This window comes from Pseudopipra pipra, chromosome 10 (genome assembly GCF_036250125.1).
Source record: "Pseudopipra pipra isolate bDixPip1 chromosome 10, bDixPip1.hap1, whole genome shotgun sequence".
Taxonomy (NCBI): domain Eukaryota; kingdom Metazoa; phylum Chordata; class Aves; order Passeriformes; family Pipridae; genus Pseudopipra; species Pseudopipra pipra.
The window spans coordinates 23,744,099-23,769,147 of NC_087558.1; the positions used below are offsets into that span (position 1 = coordinate 23,744,099).

At 48.6% G+C, this 25,049-nt stretch overlaps 1 protein-coding gene across 8 annotated transcripts in view; it reads left to right on the forward strand.

The window, feature by feature from the left end:
* HDLBP (high density lipoprotein binding protein) overlaps window positions 1-25,049 on the forward strand; it is a 39,189-nt gene that overhangs the window by 4,203 nt on the left and 9,937 nt on the right. For 2 of the 8 annotated variants that reach the window (XM_064666835.1, XM_064666837.1), the window contains exons 2-17: window positions 14,024-14,091; window positions 14,624-14,736; window positions 15,661-15,815; window positions 16,278-16,493; window positions 18,099-18,305; window positions 18,784-18,999; window positions 19,820-20,026; window positions 20,232-20,339; window positions 20,879-20,983; window positions 21,430-21,508; window positions 22,157-22,296; window positions 22,581-22,685; window positions 22,964-23,077; window positions 23,405-23,491; window positions 23,651-23,782; window positions 24,093-24,311. In XM_064666835.1, coding sequence (XP_064522905.1) covers window positions 14,661-14,736; window positions 15,661-15,815; window positions 16,278-16,493; window positions 18,099-18,305; window positions 18,784-18,999; window positions 19,820-20,026; window positions 20,232-20,339; window positions 20,879-20,983; window positions 21,430-21,508; window positions 22,157-22,296; window positions 22,581-22,685; window positions 22,964-23,077; window positions 23,405-23,491; window positions 23,651-23,782; window positions 24,093-24,311 — 2,166 coding nt within the window. In that variant the 5' untranslated portion in view covers window positions 14,024-14,091; window positions 14,624-14,660. Of the gene's footprint in view, window positions 1-5,371; window positions 5,391-9,738; window positions 9,842-10,026; window positions 10,046-11,010; window positions 11,030-11,351; window positions 11,371-12,174; window positions 12,194-14,023; window positions 14,092-14,623; window positions 14,737-15,660; window positions 15,816-16,277; window positions 16,494-18,098; window positions 18,306-18,783; window positions 19,000-19,819; window positions 20,027-20,231; window positions 20,340-20,878; window positions 20,984-21,429; window positions 21,509-22,156; window positions 22,297-22,580; window positions 22,686-22,963; window positions 23,078-23,404; window positions 23,492-23,650; window positions 23,783-24,092; window positions 24,312-25,049 lie in introns of those variants that run through there. The other 6 variants (XM_064666843.1, XM_064666836.1, XM_064666839.1 and 3 more) reach the window with 6 other exon arrangements.

A 25,049-nucleotide genomic window follows, 5' to 3' on the forward strand; every position in this document is an offset into this window, starting at 1 on the left:
AGCATATTTTATGTGTATAGAAGACTGAGTTGCTGGAGGCTTTATGTGTTTAAGGTTTTAATTATAACAAGAAGTAGTTGGGCAGTGATGAGTGTTCTGGGTTTATTTTGTTTGATAAGAAACTTATATTAAAGCTGAAATGGTTCATTTTTACTTCATTTAGGTGGTCTTTGGTGTTTCTACCTACACAAGCTCTGGTATTTCCCCAGCAATCTCACAGAGATACGGGGATCCTTTTTAGCAGCTGCTATATAATACAGATACTTTTCTTTGATCCTGCTGGTAGACATCATTTGTCTCTCACAACTGGTTTAATGTTGTTGACTCATGCATCTGGTAGATCTTTCAAGCCTCGAAAATATCTGGTAATATTTTGCAAATCATTCCTAGATACATTAGCGTGTAAGTAAGTTAAGTACGTTGAAGTACTTCCTGCGGGTGCAGAGGGCTGACCTTGGCCACAGCTGCCTGGCTCTGGGAGCTGGCTGTGTTGCTGAGGCAGCACGGGAAGCATGTTACTCTTTTGTGAGGAGCAGGGGTTGGAGCAAGGAGCTGTGTCCAGCTAGAGGCACAAAAGAGGCCCCTGCAAAGCAGGAGGCAGAAAAAAGCAGGGAGAGACCCGAGAGAAAAGATGGACCACAAAAGGCTCAGTTAGAGGAAATCATAATGAGCTTAACTTCAATGGAAAAACAGCACTGGAAGAAGGGAAGGGATTGGTTCAGTAGCTGTAAGACACCAAGAAATGATGAATCACAGGAAAAGTTTTGCCTTTGAGGGGGTTGAGTAGCACAGTAATGTTTATGCAACCTCCCTTAAATGACATTATTTAATTTAATTGCAAAATAAAATGGATTTACTTGTTGATGCAAAATGGAAGTAGTACCAGATTCCCTTACAGCACAGTGTCTGGAACTGTTTTCCAGCAACAGTTTTGTTGTCTTTACTGAAGATCTTTCAGTGATTAGAGAGAGAACCATTTGGGAGAAGCTTGGGGATGGAATGGATAGATTTGTTTAGCATTAATGGGAGAAAAGAAACACACCCATCCCTCCCTCCACCACCACTCCCCTAAAAAAAAAAGCCAACACTAGAACAAGCAAACAAAGCAAAACCAAGAAGCAGATTTCCACAAAGGACTTGCTTACAAACGTCCATCAGCACACATTCCTGTCTGGTAGAGGCATCCACACATACAACTTGTGTGTACAGCACACCTTTCACCTGAATGAGAAATACCTGTGAATGAGAGTTTCTGGGAGTGCTGGTGATATGACAGTCAATACTTGTGTGCTGTAGCTGTGAATCTAGCAACATCCCAGTAACAAACTGGATTTTAAGGAGGAAGGACTTGAAACTCTGTTGTGTTTTGGCTATTGCTGTCCGTTGGGAGGATGCAGGACCCAGCTTTCTCCCTGTGTTATTAGGTGGTAGTTGCTTGTTGAGATCTCTGTCAAAGCCCATGAAGTGCCATCTGACCCCTACACAGGCCAGGGGGTAAGGTATGTATCAGGACTCTAGTTTTAAAGGAAGGTTACAGTATCATATCTCACAGTAAGTGGCATGAGGCAGGTGTAGCTGATTTTCATAAAGCTAACCTCTGGCATATTTTTCATCGGGGATTGGATAACTGGAATAATCTTCTTACATCATTTAAATATCAGGCTTGGTTTAGGGTATTGGGCACCACTCCCCTGTCCCTTTTCCCCACCCCTGCTAGTTTTGGTTGAATGGTATTTTAAAGGTTTTGCAGTCAGTCTGAAAAGTCAGCAACCTCCTTTCTCAGAGGAACACAGACTGCCTTGATGGCCAGTGTTCTATTAGGGAGCAGGAGCACCACTTGCTGCTTTTCTTCTGCTTCTTGCTGGTCTTGTGTTTCTGTCTATCTGTACATTTCTGGCACTGAGAATCAAACTGGATGTTTCACAAAATAAACTGGACACTTGCCAAAGATGAGTGACAAACAAAGACTAAGGCAAGCTGTATAGCAGGAACAGGGACCAAGATTTCCCTATTGGCAGGGACAGAGGCAAAGCCAGGGAAAACCCCAGTGGGGCAGGAGGACAGGAGCAATTGAAATGGACTTGTTGCTGCTGTCCCTGGAAGTTGGGTGGCATTTATGTGTCTCCAGTGGGCACTGGAGGTGGTGTAGGCTGCCTGACCTCCCCTGCCCTTCCCAGAGAGGAGAGCAGGGCTCTGCTCTTTGCAAACCAGGCCCCAGCTGTTTCCATTGCACAGCAGAAAGTAAGATTGCTGTTATCTCTGTGCAAGTGATAAAGCTGAATGTAGACCTGTGCTGGAGCAGTTGAAAGGAAAGCTGAAAAGAACAACTCCCAGAGCAGGCAGGGTGAGAGTGGGGGATATATTATGGTTGGCCTGTTAGTGTATATGCCTTTGTTTTCAAAATGAATGCTTCAGCAGTTGATACAGCCTGCTGGGATTTAGGTGTTTGGTCTTACAAGGACCCTTGGAATGTCTGGAGAATAGCAAGTTGTAGGTATATGACTGTTGCTTAAAAATAGGGCTGGCTATGTAGCATTGAGGAAACTTAAAAGTCAAGTTCTACACCTGCTCTTATAGTTCCATGAAATTAAAATCCTGAGTTGACAGCTCTGCTGCTTGCTGCATAATTGTGGGTAAAATGAGAGCAAGCAATGAATATTTACAGAAGGTTAGAAGTTCTTGCAAATTTGAGAAACCTCTCTGTTGAATTTGAAAACTCCCCTTGCTCAGGACACCACTCTGTTAATCCAAAAGAAAATAACAAGGTGAGTGGAGGAGTGGGCAACATGAGGTATCAAACCAAAAAATTGTACCCAAAATGGCCCACATACCATTCCAGTTCAGCCCAAAGATGAGCAGGGTGGAACTGGGAACGATTCAGTTATGAAAAGGAGGTTTAAGCGTAAAATAATATTATTTGTAACAATTAGGGGAAATAGTTTTACTCTGAGTTCTCGCTATCTCTCTCTCTCTTCTTTCATAGCAGGCTTAGAGTGGCCTTGGAGATTTGGAAGGGAAGACTGTCTGGTTTTTTCACTGTCAGTTTAGATCACTGTGATGTAATTCTGTCTAACACATGAAGAGCCTTTTGCTTGGCCTAGTAGAGATTAGGAATTAGTGCTTGTCTGTGAATGTGCTGAGCCCCTGTTGCATGTGCTATGAATAGGACAAAGAGAAGGCAGTGCTTAAATAGTGAGGGTCCCAGCATTGCTTTTCCAAAGTGGCAGTTGGAATCAGGTATTTACTTTAATGCCTTTTCAGAGGAATTATTGCCAAACTGAAGATTTTTTTTTTTCAATTTGAAATAGTTCCTTCCCTCTCCAAACAAAGCTCTAGCCTCCCTGCAAGTTTCAGGATTTACTCTTTTGAGGGGTTTGTTTGTCATAATAATGCTATCTTTTCTGGTTCATGATTTCAAACTGCTTGTTGCAACTGAAAGGTAGAAATAAAGAAAAAGAAAATTTACAGAATTAGAGAGTCTTGTGAAGCCATGTGACTTGGGGAACTGGAACTCGGAGCAAAACATACCAGAAGTGCATAGAAAGTTTATAGAAATGGAGCTTCAGCGTTCTCTTGAGTCTTTGTTATCCAACAAACATTAGAAACTGAGGAATCTTTAAAATATTTCAAGGAGCCTTGAACAACTTTGCTTAGGTTTTTCTGTACAATACCTGGTTTCAAAGTAGCTAAGCAAGATTATGAAGAACTGAAAGCCAAACAAAGCAGACAAAACCGAATGTCTGTTTACACTTTTGCTTAAGTTGCAATTTTTCCATTGCCCCCCTGAAAAACGGCATTAGGGAGGTCTCATTTGGTTTGCCAATTTTCTCCTTTTTTTTTTTTCCTGTATATATTTACCTAATTGACATGAAAAGAAGTGGTTGTTGTCATCTTTATACACTGCTGTAAGCAAGTCCTTAAATTCTGCCCTGCAAAACGTGAGCTTCAGAGTACCTGGAGGAGGGTCTTACTGATCGTGGTGACAGGGTCGAGCTAAGGGACACAGTCAACTTTGACTGTCATATATCTGGAAAATGTAATGTGCAAAAAGGTGAGTTCAGGGCTTGCAAGCCCCTTGCCTTTTCAAGTTAGGTGATGTATAGTGCATGAGAACTGCTGGCAGCATCTCTTTAAAAAAAAAAAATATTAGAAGTTGCCACGTGTTCATTTAAAGTGCAGTGGCCATTGGAGGGGGAACAGGAGACACTGAAAGGTAAACAAAAGAACTCCAACCCAGTAGCCAGAGGAGGGTGAAGTGAAAGTTTTTCCTTTTGAAGAGCAGGAAGAAAATAGTTCCTGCTCTGTTCTACAGTATCTCCAAAATCCTCTCTTCTTGGGTAACTGGGATACTTAGCAGGCTTTGGGAAGTGCCTCTCAGCTTGTTACTCGTTGAAAATTTTTGTTCTTCTGCAGTGTAGGTTGTGAACAGAGAGCAGTGCTGCAGCACCACTCTGAAAGTACCTGGGTATGATAAGCACACAGTGTGCTGGTAACTTAAACTAAAAAGCAAGTTCAGATCATCATGAAGAGCCAACATGGAAATTAAAGGTTCTAACTGCAAGTAAGCAACCTCTTTTCACTATAAGGGTAATCAGGTGTTGGACAGAAAGTTTGTGTAGCTCTGAAGGTTTTCAAGACCTGAGTGAGGAAAGCCCTGAACACGCTGGTCTGACTCTGTTTTGAGCAGGAGGTTGGACTAGAGGCCTGAGAGACTCAGCCCTCAAGCCTGTTGTCAGATATTCTGAATTTCTGTGATCCAGGCAATGTATTTGGAATCTTTGTTTTCTGAATCTCTTTTTCCATTTTTGAGTCAAGACAGTGTTTTTCTTTACTGTAAAACTGAAAGATACTTTATCCCTCATGTTTATTCCTCATGAAAGTGTTTATTGGCTCCCCAAGGCCAAGCACCTGAAGTTTGTTTCTACTCCTTTGCAACTTCTCCTTGAAAGCTGAGTTTATGTTAAATCAGATTTCTCTCCCAGTGAAAGTGGAAGGGTGGACTCTGACCTGTCCTCTGTGGCTTCCTTTTGCTTTGCTTTTGGATTGAATTCATTAAACTGTCTATTGACTCTGTTTCTCATCTCTGAAAAGGCATTTATTTTGTCATAGCACCTGGCATCCAAGGATCACAGCATTCTAAACAACCTGAAATGAAATAACGAGTCCACAGAGTAAATCAAGAGGCTGTGTGTGCACAGCCAGGGCAACCAAGAGGATTTCACTGGCCAATTCACTAAATCGGCAGCAAATCTAAGTAGAGCTTGAGTCTCTTGACTGGTTTTTTTGCATTAAATCTCATTTTCTCACAGTGTCCCTGTGTAAAACCAGCAGCTTTTCTTCCCTCTGCAATCAGGAGGCCTGAAGCTCCTTGTTCACACTTGTCCACCCCAGTAAGTTGCTCCTGTTCTTTCTACCTCTTCTGTGTGCCCCAGCACCCCGTGATAGGCTGGGAAGGGCAGTGTGTATCTTCTTTGCTAGCTGATGGTTGCATAAACAATGTTACCTTAATAAACAACCTGTTACCTCAATAAACAGCCTCACCAGGAGAAAGGCAAGTTGTGTTGCACCCACCTGGGACCCTTTATTTATACCACCCAGGTCCCATGTGAGACAAACACTCGTCTTAATTCCACCACCCTCCCTTCTTCACAACATCTCTAAATAGTTGGATTTGGGATTAGTGTCTAGGCCTGGGCAGACTTTTCTTTCTGTCTGTAGTTCTCTACTTGGGTATTTACAGTGGGCCTCTGAAGATGGTGAGGTTGCATTAAGTACAGCCAAGGGGAAGAATTTAGCCTACGGAATAGTTTCTTCCCAGTGCTGGCGTGTGAATGGGGAAGATAGATGTCTAATTTGCATATCCTTGGAAGTTTCCTTCTTCATGGCAGATAAGTAAAAACTGGTCTCAGAGTCACTGAGACATAAGCAATGTGGACTCACATTTGGTAATTTCTTATGATGAAAGTCTTTTTTTATTCTCTTAGCAGGAAGATCTGTATCATTTGACCCTTCAATTTAATAGAGATTTTTCCTGTAGAAATGCAAACATTTTATTGGAAGATGAAAGAGTGAGCCACAGCAATAGCTTTAGAGCTGAGACATGCATTTTGCTTGCTTTGGCTGAGAACCCCAGTACTCCTTGGCATACAAGTGCCCTGCATCCTGAATCCTCTCCCACTTCTTTTTCTTGTGTGATGCAAAGTATTCCCTGAGCCCTTTTCTCTTCATGCTGCTATCGAGGGATGTGCTGAAATAGATGCTTTGAGGGTTAGTTCTTTTGTTGTGTTCTCTGACTTCTGTGTGCAGGATAAGCACCCAGGGTACAAAAAGGGTGCTTATTTGTACAGTTTTAGAAATCTGGAGTTATATTTAACAGGAAATAAAATCACAGCACATGCTCTTTGGAGCATACTTGGGTTGCTTTCCAAATAAGGCTTGCAGTTTCTGGCAGGAAAAATTGGAATCTCTTATAACAACAGAAAATACGAACAGGCTAGAAGAAATCCTTTGCAAAATCCCAGCTCAGCTGAGGGTGAATGTGCCAGGAAAGACCAGTCTTTTTGTGGTCATTGCTCCAGTGGTTTAAGGAGCTGGAAGTTTCCTCTCCCTTCCCTAAGAATCCTGGAGGGGAATGATTATGGAAAGCTTCTTAACTCCTCAACCTTTGCTTTCACACGGGTATTGAACACATGCTCCAAAAAAACAAGCCCCAAACCTGTTCAGTGTTACTTTTATCTCTGTGCGTGTTTAATATTTTTGCTGGTCCCATTTGTGTGTCCTCCTTCAGATTGGTGACATGAGGTGCCAGGTTTGATAAGCCATGAAAACTACACAGTGCCCAATCCTTCACCCTTTCTGCTGCACTTTGGTGCTTTCTTTGGGAGGCTTCTTTTTCAGTTGTTTTCACAGGTCATGAAACTAGGGTCTGTTGTAATGTTGCCAAACAGTGGGATGCTAGAGGGAGAGTGCTTAATGTTTGTCAAGAGGTTGGGTACCTTCTTCTGTCTGCATTCCCCTCAGCTACCAAAAATTCCTGTGCCTTACTCATAGAGGAGCTATTTTGCACACATCTCCATGATAAGTGTATTTTTTATTTATTCATTGTTTTAATAGGAGATTGAATTTGTGGACAAGTAAGCAGACAGAACAGGTCCCAAGGAGCCCCTGCAGAAGGGGGGGGATGGGGTGGGACGTGGATGGTTGATGTGCTGGCGGGAGCAGCAGGTTGAAATAAGCCTCCTGGCACCCTCTAAATGTGTTTTTGTCTATGCACAGGACACTTCTGTACTTACTAAATGTGGGAGGAAAGGTGAGCTCTTCCTTCCCCCTCCCCCCCCTTCTTTCCCTGTGGAATATCTTCCTGTAAGGAGAATAGCCTGTGACAGGTTTCCTTCAGCAGAAATTGTTATTTGAGGGTAGCACACAGTGAGATGGTTTAGGCCTTCCAGTAGCTTCTGGGACTGGCAGGCTTCCCTCCCACCACTTGCAGCTGCAAATAAAAGAAGAGCTACAGAAACACGTGGGGAAGATTCCCTCTTAAACAAACCCAGAGAGGAAGCTGTGATAGAAGCCAGAAATCCATAACGACCTGGCAACCCCAGGGGCTGCAGCAGCACTAGTAGAGATAGCAGGAGAGGGCTGTGTGGTTGTCCCACAGGCACAAAGTGTCATGTCCCCACAGAGGGCCTCTACTGAACTGATAATGAGGTGGAGCTAAGGGAGAAGGATGTTGATGTCTTGGTAAGATGCTCTAGGCTGGGAGTGGTGATGCTCTTCTGGTTCCCTAGCACCGGGGATCGTGGGACTTATGTCAGAGTTAATTGGACAGGGTAAAGTTAGAACGTTGCAAGGAGCCTGCCTTGTTTTGCACTGGGGAGATAAACACAAGGGACTGAAAGCACCAGAAAAGCACCTCAAGCGAGGTTCAGAGGCTCAGGCTCTGAGTCCCAAATTACACCACCTTGCACTCCAGCTGCTGCCTGGAAGCACAAGTGCCCTAAGTCTGGAGGTGCTCCAGTTTGCCCAGGTTCCCAGAGCTCTGCTTTTGCATGAGCCACCTCTGTCTTGTTAGGCACGAGCCTGCTTGCCTTACAGGGTGCTGCTGCTGGCATCCACAGCCCCGGCGGTTTGTGTTGGAGCAGCCCTGGCTCCCGGAGCGTATCTGACGTGGCAGCAGCAGTCACTGCCTCTCTGTGCAGCAGCCCCGGGCTTGGAGCAGTATCCCTGCATCCGCACAGAGATCAACAGGCTTTCTGAGGAGAGGCCACCGTGAGGGGAGATAGATCACTGAGGTGCCTGGGCATGGTGTCAACTCTCGATGACTGTTCGCCGTTTAGCAGACTTCCTGATTTCACCCACAAGTGTGTTTTTATTTATAGCCATGAATTGTGTCAAAAAGTTCAAGTGCTTTAATGATGTCCTCCCAGCCAGGAGATTAAAAGAGGGAAAAATTGAGAGATCTACTCTTGTTCATTAAAAATAAGTAATAATAATTTTACTAAAGGCTAAATACCATCCATGTTTCCGTAAATAACAGTGCATAAAATCTCTAAAAATTGCTGCACGTTATCAAAAGCAGTTGTCCCAAAGACCTTGAATTTCTGTGGTCAGAGCTCCACAGAGCAGGTTCTTGTGTTTCATTAGCCAGGGTCTGGGAGAGAGCAAGGTGGAAATAAGAAAAAACAGTCACTAAGTGCAAGGTATGAATGATAAGAAAAATTAATGCTGTGTAGGAAAATGGGCAGAGACTGAGCTAATGCAAAAATCGGTTCAAATTTTGTGTCTTTTTACATTGACGGGATGGGGTTTTTTCCTCAGTTCCTTGAGGGTGCAGAACTAATAATTAAAAACATTGATATTGCACAAACTAATAAACACCCTCTCTGTAGGAACGGAGGGTATTGTACTTGCTGGCTTGCCTTCCTCCTCCTTTTCTCTTCCCCATTTCCAAATTAAAGATTGGAATAAGGAGAGGGATTTTTAAAATTTATTTGTTTCTATGGGGGAGAAGGATGTATGTTGTGGTTTGGGGGGGTTTTGTCGTTTTTTTGGTTGGTTGTTTTCTTTTTTCACTCTTCTTGTTACCTGGCCCCTTCTCCTGTCTGCAACCTCAGACCATTTAGCTGCTGCTCTGACACAGTCTGCACAGGAGGAGGAGGATCGAGGGACCGCCTGGGGCCCCGGTGTCCCTTCCCACTGGGGGAACCGGGCAGGAGCCCCAGGTGTTCACTCTCTCCGGTGCCAGCTGTGGTTTTCAGACTGATCAGAGCCCTCGAGAGCCACTCCAGCTCGCGAAACCTGCGTGAAACGGGCTCGGTCAAAGTGGGTAATCCTGAGCTCTGTGGCGCTGAGCTGCCTCCCCGAGGCCGCCGCGGGGCTGGGGAAGGACCAGCGCGGGGTTCGGTCCTGCAGCAGCCCCAGGCCTCTCTGCTGCCGGGCCGCGAGTGGGAAGCGCGTTCCGGGGGCGAATGCGCGGTTTCGGGGAAGGCGGCCGGGCCTGTCCCCCGGGTGTCAGCCCCGAGCGGGAGCGGGCGGCAGCGCGGACCTGGGGCGCGCAGAGCGGGCGGCAGCCACCCGCGGGTCGGGCTGGGCCGGGCTGCGGGAGTTGGGGCCGCCGGCAGAGCCTCCGGCTCCCGGGCAGCTCGGGCGGGTGGCGGGGCGTCCCCGGCGGCGCGGGGCACGCGTGGCGGGCCGGCCCCGGCGCGAAGGGGCATGTCCCGCTGACGTGCGGGCCGGGGATTGGCAGCGGCCCGGCCTATATAGCCGACGGGGCGGGCGCCGCGCCGCTCTCCCAGGAGCGCTCCGGTTCTCCAGCAGGGCGGGCGAGCGGGCACCGGCCGGAGTGAGTCACGGGGGATGGGGGGCGGCCCCTTCGCCGCGGCCGCGGCGCCGACGTGGAGGCTGGCGGGGCGGGGGGGCGGCCCGGCCCGGAGCGGCCTCGCATCCTCCTCGGGGCACCGACGTGTCGGCGCCGCCGGGAAACTCCGCGCTAACTTCCCGCCGGCGGGGCCGGGCAAAGTCCGGCGGGGGCAGCCGGCGGCGGGAGGTGAGGACAGTGCAGCCCCCCGGCGCGGCCTTGGCCGGCGCTGACACGGCTGTGCCGGCCGGCAGCAGCTGCCGCGTAGCGCCGGCGTGCAGGGCCGGGCCGGTGGGGACGCCGGACCCCGTGGGTGCGCGGGGAGGGGGCAGCCAGGCCGGGGCGGCTCCACGCCGTCCCAGGCGTTCGTAGGGTTTGATCCCGGTACGAGCCAAAGCGGCGGGCTTTCGTCCAGCGTCGGGCAGACCGCGGAGCGCCGACGGCGGGCAGCGCAGCCTGCCCCGGGCCGCGGGGCTGAGCACCCCACTCCTGCCGTGCTATAGAGAGGCGAGCGCCCTGGCCCTGTTCCCTGGCCATCGCTGGCGGCGGGAGGTGCCACCGCCGGGTCCGGCGCTGGCCGTGCCTGCTGCGCTGCCGCCACCGGCAGCGTTCCAGCGGCCGCGGAGCCGCGCTCGGGGCTGTCACCGGGCCCCACGGGAGCGCATGTCCCCCGCTCGCCTGACGCGGCCGCCCCTGGCCTGCAGCCCGCAGGGCCGCGCTGGGCTGAGGCTGTCGGGGCTGCAGTTGCCCCAGGGCACTCGCCGCGCTCCGGCCCCGTCCCCGCACGGTTCCCCTGCGCTCGGCGCGCCCCCGCCGCCCCCTCGCGCTCGGCCCCGCCGGGGGCGCGGTGACAGCGGGGCCCGCCGGGCCCTTTAAGGGCGCCGCCCCGCCCCGCCGCCCCGCCCCCGGTGCCGGCAGTGCTGAGGTGGCGCTGGCGGCGCCGCCCGCCTGGCCCGGCTCGGCCCGGCCCGGCCTGCAGGGCCTGGCGGCTCCCCCACCCCTCGGCCGGGCACCGCGGGGCCGAGCGGAGGGGCAGCGCTGTGCCGCTGCCCCGGGGACACGGTGGCGGTGCGGGCCCGGGCAGGCTCCGGGCGCAGACAGCCCCGCGCGGGAGCCTCCCCAGGGCCGATGCCCTTCTCGGAGCGCGGCCGGGGAAGCCCTCCCTCAGCCCTGGTGAGAGGCACCGCCGGGGCCTGCCCCGCTGGGCCGGCCAGCAGGACGCGGCCGTGTGCACGTCCTCAGTGGCGGGGCCGGCACAGGGCTCCTCCTGCCCGGGGCAGGACGTGGCGGCGAGGCCGGCGCTAGTGGAAGAGTAAACACGGGGGATGGGTCAGGTGTAGGGCTGGCGGCGTCCAGAGCTGTGGTCGTGTTGCACGCCCTGATGTCCTATGTCGGGAATCGATGCGAAGGGAGAGACTTCATCCCGCCACACAACGGCTGTCTGCCAGCATGATCCCCCCAAAACCAAGGGGTCTGGGCCTTTAATCTCTGGGAGACCAGTCAGTTTTCAGAAAGCAAGTATTTTCATCTATGATCACTCGTTACCAAAAGATCGACCTGCCCTGCATGAACATCTGACAGAGGGTGGTGGCTACCACAACCAGCCCAGCCCTGCTACTGTGTGTGGTCCTCGTTGAGTTGGATTGTAGCTACCTCCATTAACGAAGTGCTAATGTTTTTATTAAATATGCTTTTAAATAACATGTAACTGACATTTCTGTCCACAAGTACTGATTGTATTGGCAGCCTAACTCATGACTTTGCTTTTGTTTCTCTTCATACAAATGTTTCCCATGTGGTTAGGTCTGGCCCTTGCTGGAGGTTATTTTTAGGATTATTTCATTCTCTTTATTTAAGCGTGCTCTAGACTTCTGAAACTTCTTTTGGCGCACAAGGACAGCACTACAGGCGGTGCATCATCCTGGCAGTTTGAAACCTGTTGACCCAGTCAGCCGCACACTAGCATGACATAGCTGTAACCTTAGTTTCAAAACCTAAGTGGGAAACCAGGGAGGTGTAGGATCCAAATGCAGTGCCTGAGCTGCTGGTTTTGATGTTACATTTAAAATACCATTCTAATGGTTGCCTTCAATTTTGGCCAGAGATGAATCCCTGAGACCTACAATATACCAGATGCTTGGGGTTGCTGGAGATGAGGAGCATTTGTTCTTAGCTTGTTATATGGGTGACGAGGCAGAAATTCATGCAGATAAACCCTGGCCTTCAATTTCTCTTTGAATGTCTGGCAACTCTCTGAGGTGGAGGCTGCAAGGAAGATTTCTGCAGCTGGTGTACACAGCGAAACCAGCAGCTGTGCCTTGAGGTCATGGCTTTCAGGTAGGCTCTATATTGGGTGTTGTTCACTAACTTCTTATCTTACCCACGTCCTCTGAGGAGCAGAGCACATGCAAGATCAGCCAGGTGGTGTTTTCTGGAGAAGTGAGAATTACAAGGATATTTGTGCCGTTAGCAAGGCTCCAGCCAGACCTCAGCAGCTGCTTGTGATATCTAGGATGCTGCCTTCCTGCCTTCATTGCTGTTTGTAGCTTGCCATGAGGTGGTGGCACCCTCGCCAGTGACCCAACAGGCTGGAGGAGCCGCCGTGGAATCTGCAGGTGTTGCTGAGATGGTCTGGGACAGGTGCCGTGCCACTAATGCGCTTTCCTCGGATCTGTGGCAGCTTGTGCCACGCAGGCGTGTGCCAGGGACACGTAACCACGTGTTACACCATGGCATAACCCTGGATAGTGAGGAGAACTCAGGTATTTCTCCAGGATCAAGTTACTAGCCACCCTTTCTGTCCACCAGCAAATGCCTTGCAGAGGTCTGCGTGCTGCAGCAGCTGTACTTCAGCAGCATGACTGGCTGGCCTGGTACCTGCTTGTGTTGGAGTAGCAGATCATTACAGGATTAATTGCAACATTAGCTCTATTGCTCTGACAGCACAGGTCATGCTGCCTTGTAAGAGGTGTGTTGAAGTAGGGGAAAACCTCAGCCTTGGCTGAGTTGCAGATCAGGCCTGTATGGCCCCGTTGTGTCACTGCTCTTGTTGTTTTTCCCTCCTTTCCTTCTGGTACTGCTGCCTTCCCTTACTGCCACAACTTTAGTGTGATGTGAGACACCCCTTCAGCAATGCTGGGTTTTTAGGAGCGACACTGTGGTTTTGGGAGCTGTTTCTGGCACATTGAAAGGTTGGAGATGGCAACTGTCACTTTACTGAAAAGTGTCTGAGTTTGCTGTTCAAAATATGGTTCGAAGAGCACTGCAGGGTGTGTGTGGGAGAGGAACCTCTTGTCCCAGAAGCAGGCAGAGGCACTGGATTTTAGGAGAGTGCAAGCCCTGCAGGAGCACATGTAATGGCTACGGGGGACTCCAGGTGTACATCTGGCAGAGCGTATACTATACTGGCTTTTACATTTTTACTTGTATTCTAAAACACTTTTTCAGTAAATCTGTAGATCCAGATTCAGGGGATTTAAAGCTCCTCCCAACAGTGTATTTTTTTTCTGGTTCCATCTTGTGTACACGTTTAAAATAGTCCATGTAAACCAGTGTGAATTTTCTTTTTCTGGCTTGCAGATTTAGGGCTGGAGACAGAATTTAGTTTCTGGGGCATGATCTTATTTCAATAAAAACTGCAGAGCTGGATTGCCCAGCAGCTGAGTGTGGAGAGCCCTGAGTGTTTGCCTTAGTTTGTGAGGACGTCTATGTTGATTCACCCAAGCTCCACTAAACTACATTCCTAACTTGTGACTGATGGCAGCGTTGTTGGCAGGTTTTCAGGTTGTTAGTCTCTTCTGACTAGATACTGATGCTCTTGCTTTCAACCCTTAAATTTCGTGTCTGTCTTGCACATCTGTTATTAATTGACTGTATTTTTGCCTGATACTAGATGGCTATTCTTGTAGCCAGTGTGATGAAAGAGTAGCTACCCCAGGCTTCCTGCTGTGAGGGTTGAGTAGATAGTGGCACTACCTGTAGTGCTGGTAAAACATGACATGTGTCATGTGTGGTGAGATGCAACTGGATATGAGACTGGTTTGGATAAGTGCAACTTTGAAACATACGGGCCATGCTCTTTTGAAAGTTACAGTAACAGGGGTGTCATGGTTTTCTGTTGTCTTGGAGCAGTCACCTAATTTATTTTAATTTTTTTTTTCTATAAAGCAAAAGCTGGCAGGCTGACAAACGGGCAGCTTACAGGACGGACTCTCTGGCTACTGACCATTTAGCTGGTAAGTTCATATTCTGGGAGAGCTATAGATCTTGCTGTTGCTGAGCTTACTTGACAGAGTGGCTTTCTGAGTGTCTCCCTAAGTCAGCAGGAGTTCAGGCACCTAAATAAGTTTCTCAGGAAGAGGCAGCTTCCTAGGCCCTTTCTCTTTTCTCTCTATGGATATACAATGATCTTGGACTGACTATCCAGACATTCGCATACGCATTTAAAAATTGCACACCATTAATAATTGATAGATTAATTAGATTATGCTTCAACAACTTATGGTGTCCCTCTTTCCAGTGACCTTCTTAGGTTGCACATCCTCTGCCTTCTTAATGAGGAGCTCTGGTTTTGGTGATGACTGTGCTTGGAGGAAATATCCCCCCTGAGTTCCTGTCTGGTTCAACAAGGGAACTGGGCAGCCAACGGGCACTGTGGGTGCTTTTCAAGAGGATAACAGGAAGAGTGCTCAGTTACAGATACTTTGTCTTCCTGGAGTGACCGTGCATCCTGAGTAGTGATATTATTGCCTCCTCTGTCTCTTCCAGTGGCATACCCGGATTGTGTGTGGGTGGGAAGTCGACAATGAGCTCCGTGGCAGTTTTGACCCAGGAGAGCTTCGCTGAACACCGCAGTGGCCTGGCTCAGCAGCAAGTGAAAGGTAAGCAAACACAGCTGAGTTCCTGTGATGTGCCTCTAGGTCCAGATTGCACAGGCAACGTTCCATGTTCTTGCCCAGGCTCACTCTGTGTGAGCACAAGCATGCAGATGTTGCATTCTCTGTTCCTAGATCAGTGTTTTCCCAGACTCTGGCTTTTCACCCTCAGCAGCACAGTGGTGGTGCTGCACAGTGGAAGGCTGTGAGGAGACAAGCCTTGACACTTCAGAGAGCTCTGACTAGCAGTGCTGCCAGCCCTGGGAACGGGGCACATGCAAGAGTGGGGCACTGGGCTACATGAGAGCCTCATGGGATCAGTGTGCTGGGCTGTCATTTCCTTCCTTTGCTCAGCCAGGTGCTGGGAAAGTCACTGTAACCGTATGAACTGACTCAGTGATGGATTTTGGCAGCCATCCCCAGCTGTGAGCTGGCCCACTTGGCACAGCCCAGTGCACAACTGAATTGAACATAACGTACAGGCTTTCCCTGGACTTTGCCCTAACTATAGCCCTTCTCTCTGCCTTCCTCCTGAGCTTATGTTTGTCTTATCCACTTCTGACCTGCACCCTTGCTCTGGTCCTTTCAATACTTTCTCCTCAGACTGTTCTCTCCTAATTAAGCCCCTCTTGACAAAGTTGGCAATAAGGTTTTGCTGCCACCATTCACTTGCACGTTCACTCCCTGCATGCATTGTGCCAGCTCAGACAAGGCTGTTTGTTCGTGGCATCCACTGCAGTCTGTGCTATGCTGAGGTCAGTCGTGCTCCAGACTTGGCAGCTCCACAGGCATGGATGTAATAGGATTAATAGCAGTGCACAAGCCATTTGCTCTCTCTTGTTAGTGGTGCCTAATTACAATTGCACTGCCTGTGAACAGGAGCACTTCTGCAGGGAGGGCGTCTCATTTACCCTATTTGCTTTACCCCAGTTACAGCTTTAAACTCTGAAGAAGAGAATGATCCTCCAACCTACAAGGAAGCCTTCCCTCCGCTCCCTGAGAAAGCACCATGTTTGGAAGCTGCCCAGGAACCCGCTGGTCCCTGGAGCAAAATTCGACCAATAAAGGCTTCTGTCATCACTCAGGTTGGTGGAATTGGATGTCTTTATCTCCCTTCTTTTCCCCACGCCCAAGAGTAGGTGAAGTGAAACATTCCCTGGAGTCCTTGGTATGGCAGCCTGTTTGCTGTACTTTACCCTGGTACTGCAATTGAGAGCTAGGACTGCTCTGGAGGGGAAGGATGTGTTGGAAAACTGTCCAGAAAAAGCTCTGCATCCCTGTTTCACAAATAGCTGAAGAATGCCTGAAGGGAGGATTGCAGAATTCCTATAGTGAGTGCTGATCCCCCTTTATGAAGACTCCCAGTGTGGGACAGACTGCCTGCTGCAGTGCTCCTGCACTTCCCTGCAGCTGGTTGATGGGCTGCACAAACCTGGGAGGTCAGCATGCCACTGAAGTCCTGTATGGCCATGAGAGAGGGAGGCACTGTCGGGCAAAAGCACGCTGACAGCTTGCGGTGCCCTTTTATCTGCCCTGTGTCTGTGCAGGTGTTTCATGTGCCACTGGAGGAGAGGAAATACAAGGACATGAATCAGTTTGGAGAAGGCGAGCAGGCCAAGATCTGCCTTGACATCATGCAGAAGACAGGAGCTCACCTGGAGCTGTCTCTCGCAAAGGACCAGGGCCTTTCTATCATGGTCTCTGGCAAGCTGGAAGCAGTCATGAAGGCTCGGAAGGAAATTGTCGCTCGACTGCAGACTCAGGTGAGGGCAGCTAAGTGTTTCTCACTTCATCCTTGCTCTTCCCCAAGACTCCAAAATGCTTTGAGACCCTTGGGCATGTGTGCTTATAAGCCAAGGAGATATTATTAGATGACTAATTCAGCTTTGCCACAAAAAAAAGCACACAATTGGCAATTTGGAATGGAAATGAGACTTAAAATAGGGTTCAAAGCTAATTACAGGCCATGGTGTTGCGTGAAGGGTGGAGTCTGCAATCTCTGACTTTGTGCTGAGGTGCTGGTGCTGGCAGGAGTGCAGGCCCCTCATACAAAGCTTGCAGTGTGTGAGAACAGGCCGGTGCTTTCTCTGAAGTCCTTCAGAGGAGAACATGGAGGGGTGGGAGAAAGAAAAGTAGAGAAGAGGGAGTTCTGCCAAATGCTGAAAGCTTCTGATCAGGGTTCTGTGTGGTGTAACTCGAGCCACGCTGGTAAGCAGTTGCAGCCCCCCTTGTTTCAGTTGCTTTTCTTTTCAGTTCTGTGGGTTTTGATTTCTTACCTTCAGATTCTTGAGTTCATAAGCAAGATGGTAGGTCATGTTAGGGTATATCACAGCCAGGTGTCATGGTGTGTTTTAAAGTGTAATGCCCAAGGTAGTTAATGCAATAGTTAACACCCTGTCTGCTTAGTGCTGTTCAGCCCATGTGTCATACCCTGCCAGAGGGAAAAGAAAGGGACAAACCCTGCATAATTGCTTAGGTTGTGCTGCCACCGATCCCTACCCCACTGTCCTCAAATATCCCTCCTACTGCCCTGGCCCTGGATCTGAAAGGTGTGTATGTATTTCAACTTCTTCTAGGCTTGTCTGGCATCAGTTCGTGGACACAGAGTTGAAGAAACACACTGAGTGATCTTTTTTTGATTTGATTTGTTCATTTTCTGTTGTAGCTTGAATTTTAAGTGTCTAATTAGTTAGTAGTTACATATTCAGAGGGACCAAGAGCATGATGGCAATCCTAAGCTACTAGGTCAGTAAAAACTTGGTGAAAAGGGAAGAAGTCAGGAATCCCTGTTACAAACCAGCCCTTTAATGGTAAACTGAGAGAAGCTCTGGGGACCCCCTTTTCCAAGAGGAACCATCTTGAAGCAGTCCCTGGAGCAGCATGTGCTGTAATGAAAACACCTTAGCACTCAGTAGTGGTAAGCATCTCTGAGCTGTCTGCCTGCTGGAATGGGTTTTTGGTGTTGAATTTCAGTTTCCTAGGAGTCAGACTGTGTCTTGTTCTCTGTAGTCTTGGCAGCAGATATCAGAGTTCAGATAAACTGCTCCAGAGCCATCACCCCAGTCTCTCTCTGGTGCTGAGGGACTGTGAGACACTGGAGCATAGGCACCTCCTCGTCTGTGCCTTAGGGCCTTTGCTAATTCAGAGTACTGCTCCTGTACAAACAGAAGGCTTTTGAGGGAATAATGGGGTTTAGACTCCTGGAATACAGGCACTGAAGATCAGCTGTTCTGGCATAATATCAGTCCTTGCACAGGATGTGCTGGAAGGCATTGTGTTTGCTCCTCAGTGGTACCACTAAGCAGCACATGACTTGCTTTCCCTGTGCAGGCAAGGGCTCTCTGAGATGTTTGGCTCTTGTGTTGCAGGCTTCAGCGACAGTTGCCATCCCCAAGGAGCACCACCGTTTTGTCATTGGAAAGAATGGCGAGAAGCTGCAGGACCTGGAGCTCAAAACTGCAACCAAAATCCAGATCCCCCGCCCGGATGACCCCAGCAACCAGATCAAGATCACCGGCACTAAAGAAGGGATTGAGAAGGCCCGACACGAGATCCTGCTTATCTCTGCTGAGCAGGTACTTCAGTCCTGTGACCTCTCTCATGTCATTAGCCAAATGGCCATTTTTCTTCTCCGTGGTATATTAGATGCTCGTGGCCACCATGGCCACAGCCAGTGGCTAATATTGTTAGATTGTTAGTCTGAACAGAGACGTACACCGTGCCACTGGCTGTATGAACACTGCTGCCAGGTTCTGTAACTCCTGGTTCTCCCTTTCATCCACCTCTGAAGTAGATAAGCAGTTTCATGTTTTGAAGTGACCACAGTAGGTGCCAGCTGAGATATGGCAGAAGGTGAATATCATAAATACAGAGGTGAATATCATAAATCGGCAACAGCAGTATTTGTAGATGGAAAGGGATGGAGCCTTCAAACTGAAAAGGGTGCTTGGGGCCAGAGTGTCAAGCAAGACAGCGTTGGGAATTTAACTGTGTGTGGCAGAGATGATAATATTGATATCAGTTCCCACTGAGATCTGTTCTGGACCCTTCCAGGATAAGCGTGCCGTGGAGCGGCTGGATGTGGAGAAAGTGTACCACCCTTTTATTGCTGGCCCTTACAACAAGCTGGTGAGTGAGCTCATGCAGGACACGGGGACGCGCATCAACATTCCTCCACCCAGTGTTAACAAGACAGAGATAGTCTTCACAGGAGAGAAGGAACAGCTGGCTCAGGCTGTGGCTCGTGTTAAGAAGATCTATGAGGAAAAGGTATGGATGGTCCATAAAGCTTCCCATCTTCCCCCCACCCCCTCACAGCCCCTCTTCCCTTCTTGTTCTGCTTCTGTGGATCCCTCAGTTGCATCGTCCTTGTGTCAATTCTTGCTCAGCAGCCCTTGCAGTACGTGGACCCAGGTCTTAGCATTTTCTTGCTCAGCAGAGTGGGAGTTGGGGTGATTCTGCCTGGGAGGTGATAGATCTCCTGATTTTCTGTGTCATGGGAATTAGCAGACCACTAAGAGCTCTCTGGGCGTGTTCACACAGGTGCTACAAAGGAAGGAGGGAAGTGTGAAGGCTACAGTGTGGCCAACTGACAGTATCAAAGTTGCTACACGAGTAGAAGTTGCTGAAGAGGGAATTCCATTTTATTTTCCACAGCTAGCTTCGCTGTGAATATCCTTGTTGTAGGTTGTTGATATGTTTTCCCTCGTGGTTAGGTCTGTATTTATACCAGTCTGGATTTCAATAGAGATAATCAGCTTATAGCCTAATAGCCTACCCAGTGTTGCGTTACCGCCCTGCCTGGGGACAGCTGGGCATTGTGCAAGGGCTGCAGTGTGTATGTGGTCTCCTCCATGTAGTGTCCCAGGGAGCTGACACAGAATTTTCATACTTCACCTGTGAATTTTTGAGAACAGGGCTTTCTGTAGGCAGCGTCCCAAAGATGCTAGGGTACTGCAGAATCCCTGTGTTCACCTTTGCTTTGCTCTTTCCTGGGTGCAGAGGTTCACTGCATCTTGTGTCTCTCCCTTTCACTCTTGTCCTTCCTTGCTCCCTTGTGATTGATGCCCCAGTGCCTCTGCTCCTACAGAAAAAGAAGACTACTACCATTGCAGTGGAGGTGAAGAAGTCCCAGCACAAGTATGTCATCGGCCCCAAGGGGAATTCCCTGCAGGAGATCTTGGAGAAAACTGGAGTCTCTGTCGAGATCCCACCCACTGACAGCAGCTCAGAGACGGTGATACTGCGAGGCGAACCTGAAAAGCTTGGGCAAGCACTGACTGAAGTCTATGCAAAGGTATTGACAGACCTCCTTTGAAAGCCCCATGAAGACACATTTGTGGGCACTGACAGGTGTTGGGGGGTGGTCTCAGTCAGTCTCAGTCGTGCTGTCAGAGATGCAGCTTAGAACTCAATACTGGGGGTGCGACATGAGAGTTGGAATGGAATTTTTGTGGAAGCCTCTTCCAGTCTGTCCATCAAACAGCTTCTCTGTCTCTTAGGCCAACAGTTTTACCGTCTCCTCGGTCTCAGCCCCCTCTTGGCTTCATCGTTTCATCATTGGAAAGAAAGGACAAAACCTGGCCAAAATAACTCAGCAGATGCCAAAGGTATGGATGAGCTATTAGCTTAGCACCCACTGAAGCAGAATATGGCTTAGTCCAGATCGCTCCTTGTAGGAGAGAGAAATGTGTTCTAGCATGGATAAAACCGAGGAAATTACACTAATCTTATAGTATTAAGATGAGCTGTGAACTTCTGTTGCCTCAAACACTATTCATCCTATTTTACTCTTAAGGGTTGAGTCCTTCAGAGGAAGCCTTATGTAGTACTATTTGGAGAACTGATGTAGTAGGATACCTGCAAATGCTGATTTCAATGAGGCTTCTCCCTGGTGAGTTAGTTGGTATCTAGGGAAAGGTTAGATGAGGAACTTCTCCAAAGCCCTTGCAGTCTCCAGGACAGCACCAAAGCCTTATGATCTAGACACTGTGATATGACCAGAATTGTAAGTACCCTACTTGTGAAATCATGGGAATGATGTGTGTACCCTTAGTGGCAGAGATTGATGGTGTGGGCCTGACTGACTGCATTGGCCTATCTTGTGTCTTGGAAAATTCTTATGGGTTTCCTTGCTTTGTGTCTCAAGGTTCACATTGAATTCACTGAAGGAGAAGACAAAATCACTTTGGAAGGACCTACAGAAGATGTGAATGTGGCTCAGGAACAGATTGAAGTCATGGTCAAGGATCTGGTAAGTTGGTGGTACTAGTTCTAGTATGTAAAAAGAAAGTGGGGAAAGATGGGGCAACAGAGTACAGATGAAGCATAGATCCCATGTGCAGGGTATCTTGACAGGCTTAACAGACCTTGCAGAAGGCAAGTGGTGTGGCAGATGAGCAAAACCCTTGGTTATGAAGCTTGTCCATAGCATTCTTAAAAAATCAGCAGTACATCTTAAGTCTTTTGATGCAGAGAAGGAAGGATTCTCTTTCAGTCACAGGTGGAGAAGCATTTAAGTCCCTTAAAATGTTATATAAGCATGGTGCTCTCAGCTCAAACCAGAGGAGTGTTCTGCTCTGCTCAACAGCAGGGAGGAATGATTGTAGCTGGCTGCAGCACTGGCAGTGGGCAGTCACATCGGGCACAAACAGCAGCAGAGGGGGCCTGCCCTACCTAGCCCTGTTCAATTCTTTGTAGATCAACCGGATGGATTATGCAGAAATCAACGTAGACCACAAATTTCACCGACACCTCATTGGCAAGAGTGGAGCTAACAGTAAGTGGGATGCCTTTCTAATCCTTCCTGTGTTTGGACTTTCTGTGTTTAGTCGATCATATCGTGGCTCTGCAGCTCATCCAGGGTGCTGTCCTCTGCTCCTCTGGAGTGACATTAGGACAAGGAGATGAATGGGCAGTGAGGCCTTGGCATGTGTGAAGTGTCTTAGAAAGTTGAACAGATTGCTTTGCCATGTCCTGGAGGAATTTTTTGGGGGGAGAGTTGGATTGGAGAATTCTCTTTTCTCTTTTTTTCCAAGTCCATCTATATGAATTGTATTTTAGCGGTTAATTGGAGGTGATCAAAATCTGCTTGGTGAGTTTCTCCCCAAAAAAGACTTTGGGATTGGAAATGCGTGAGCATGTTCTGGTGTAAATGTGGTGCTGTTTGGGGAAGAAACAGATGCCTCACTCTGGCAGCTGAACTAGATGCTACAGTATTTACTTGTACAGATTCTTGTATGGCATGGATCTGCTCTCGCTGAACCTCAGGGTGAAGAGGCATTTTCCCCTGGTTCAACCCCACTGCTCTTGCTTCTCCTCAGAGGCTGATTTACTTCTTAAACAGCCTCTAAGCAGTGATAGTCAAGGTGCCTTGCTTCCAAATTTTGGCCTAGCAGAGTGTGTCACCACAGCCTTTGCCTTGCAGTTAACAGGATTAAGGACCTCTACAAGGTGTCAGTGCGCATTCCCCCGGACAATGAGAAGAGCAACCTGATCAGAATTGAAGGAGACCCACAGGGGGTCCAACAGGCCAAGAAAGAGCTGCTGGAACTCGCTTCCCGTATGGTTAGTGGGATGTGATTGCCTGGGAGGCCTCAGGGTTTGGACTCTTATGTTCCCTACTAACCTTCTGGTGCAGGTGTGTGTCCCTAGCCTACTGAGCACTTGGATCTCATGACAAATGCAAGTTCCTCTATTCCCTTGGATCCCCTTTTCTATCAACCTAGAGTGAATTATGTCTGGAGGAGAAAAGAGGGACAATCTGTCAGGCAGCACACTGGTGTTTACAATTATGTGTTTACAATTAGGCTCTCCTGCTGAACACTCCATGTAAACTCTCTTCTCCTCAGGAAAATGAACGCACCAAGGACCTAATCATTGAGCAGAAGTTTCACCGGACCATCATTGGGCAGAAGGGTGAGCGGATCCGGGAAATCCGGGAGAAATTCCCAGAGGTAAGGCTTTCTAGGAGGTAGGGAATCCAGAGAGGATGTTTTCTGCTTGGGTAGTAGACACATTGTCACTAAAGTCATAAATTTAGTGTCTCTGTAAGTATGAGAAATGTGTAGCTAATATGTGTCTGCTCCTACATCTAATGTGTTTGAAAAGATGGTTCTTTTGGCCAGAGACTGCTAACATGGTTACCCTCTTCCAGAAGGAAAAGGGAATGTGCACATGTCTGACACAGTTCTTGCATTTGTTTGAGTTGACTCTAAATGACCATCTCCTGCAGGTTATCATCAACTTCCCAGACCCTGCACACAAGAGTGACATCGTCCAACTCAGAGGTCCCAAAAACGAGGTGGAGAAGTGCACCAAGTACATGCAAAAGATGGTGGCAGACCTGGTGAGGGCAACTTCAACCTGCTGTTCTCTCCCCCATGTCTGGATAACTCTGAATTAGAGCAAATTGTAGTAGCTTGGCTAGGGCTGACATACTTCAAGATGAGGGAGCTGAGGACATTGTTCTATCTGGATGGGGGCAGGTGGGTAATACTTGTTATATAAGAGCATAGGAGAAGGTACCTGCCTTTGCTTATTCATGCAAGTCTCTTGTACAGAGAATTCCTTGGGTCTAAGCCTGTTGTCAAAAGCTTGTTTATCAAATTCCTGGGATGGTGCCTCGCTTGCCATGACAGTGTAATCTTCAATTCTCCCTTCCTTTCTCCCTTAGGTTGAAAACAGCTTTTCTATCTCTGTTCCCATCTTCAAACAATTCCACAAGAATATCATAGGGAAAGGAGGTGCCAACATCAAGAAGGTAAGAGATCTTTCCTGTCTCCAGTGCCTATTGTGGTCACTGCCTGCAGCGAGGTCTCTCCTGCTCATTGGTAATGTAAAATGAAGAAACCTCCAAGGCCTTTTTTTCCAACATAGGACACCTCTCAAATGATTTTTTTGGGGTTTTTTTTTGTGGCAGATCCGTGAAGAAAGCAACACCAAAATTGATCTCCCGGCAGAGAACAGTAACTCAGAGACAATTGTTATCACAGGCAAGAGAGCAAACTGTGAGGCTGCTCGCCACAGAATTCTGGCTATCCAGAAGGAACTGGTAAGTGAAACAGCTGGCCTGTGACAGATGAGGGACATGAAAATATAAATATAGGAGATATAAATATAGAAGTGCCTGTAGTGGGGGTGGGCAGGGAGGAGACAAATGTGGGTGTCAGTGTGTTCTTGACACTTCAACTGAAGTTTGTGGCTGCTCGTGTGTTAGGAGCGGCCAGTCTCAATTCCCTCTGGTCAGGCATTTCTTACACACAGCTCCTGCAAAGCTCCTGGCAATGGAATTAGAGGGAAAGCAGAGTGGGTGCAAACACATTGCTGCAGCTAGACTAACACCCCATACTGTCCTCCCTTAGGCCAACATCACAGAAGTGGAGGTCTCCATTCCTTCCAAACTGCACAATTCCCTCATTGGCGCCAAAGGCCGCTTCATCCGCTCCATCATGGAGGAGTGTGGTGGAGTCCACATCCACTTCCCCACCGAGGGCTCTGGGAGTGACACCGTGACCATCAGGGGCCCGGCCCAGGATGTGGAGAAAGCCAAGAAACAGCTGCTGCATCTGGCAGAGGAGAAGGTGAGCCTTGTCTCATAGGGGAAGGAGCAGGTTGGTTTGGCCAGCTGTTTCTTTTGGGGGCTTGAAGTGACTCACTCTGCTTGCTGGGAAGCCTCTAGCACCAGACAGACAAATCCTCTTTTGAGGGATTTGAGTACAGATTGGACAAGGCTCTTCTGCCCCTCATGGATAGAAGAACTGGCTGTAATGCTTCTCTGCCCAGGCTGGCAACACACTTAAAGAGTTAAGGCTCTCTGCTCTTGTGACTTGAATGCACTTGGGTATCCACATTTCTCCAAAACAGCTTCTGCAGATGTCCTTCACTTTTTTCTTGATCTCTGAATTTCAGCTCCAGTTCTTCCATTTCACTACATGTATGCAGGTTTGAGAACTTCAGAGTACAAGATGTTGCTTGGAGTTGTGGCTGACTGACTGACTGACTGGTCATTTTAATGCCAAAAGCCCCTGTCTAGGGTCAGCATGTGAACATGTTCCCCATGTGAATTGGGTGGTTGCCTCTGTGGCCTGGTTTGCAGCAGTCACTTAGCAAATGGTTGTACTGCCTTGCGTGAGGGTCAAACCAGGCTTCTAGGGAAGCCTCTGCTTGTATTTTCACTGGTCGTGCTGAGTGTACAGTTAGATTTTCAGCCCTGAGAACATCTTTAGGGTAGTGTTTTTAATCTAAGACATTGTTTACCTTTTTTACTTCAAAAGCACTCTGCATCCACCTTGCTCTTGCAACACTCTGTATGTGGGTGT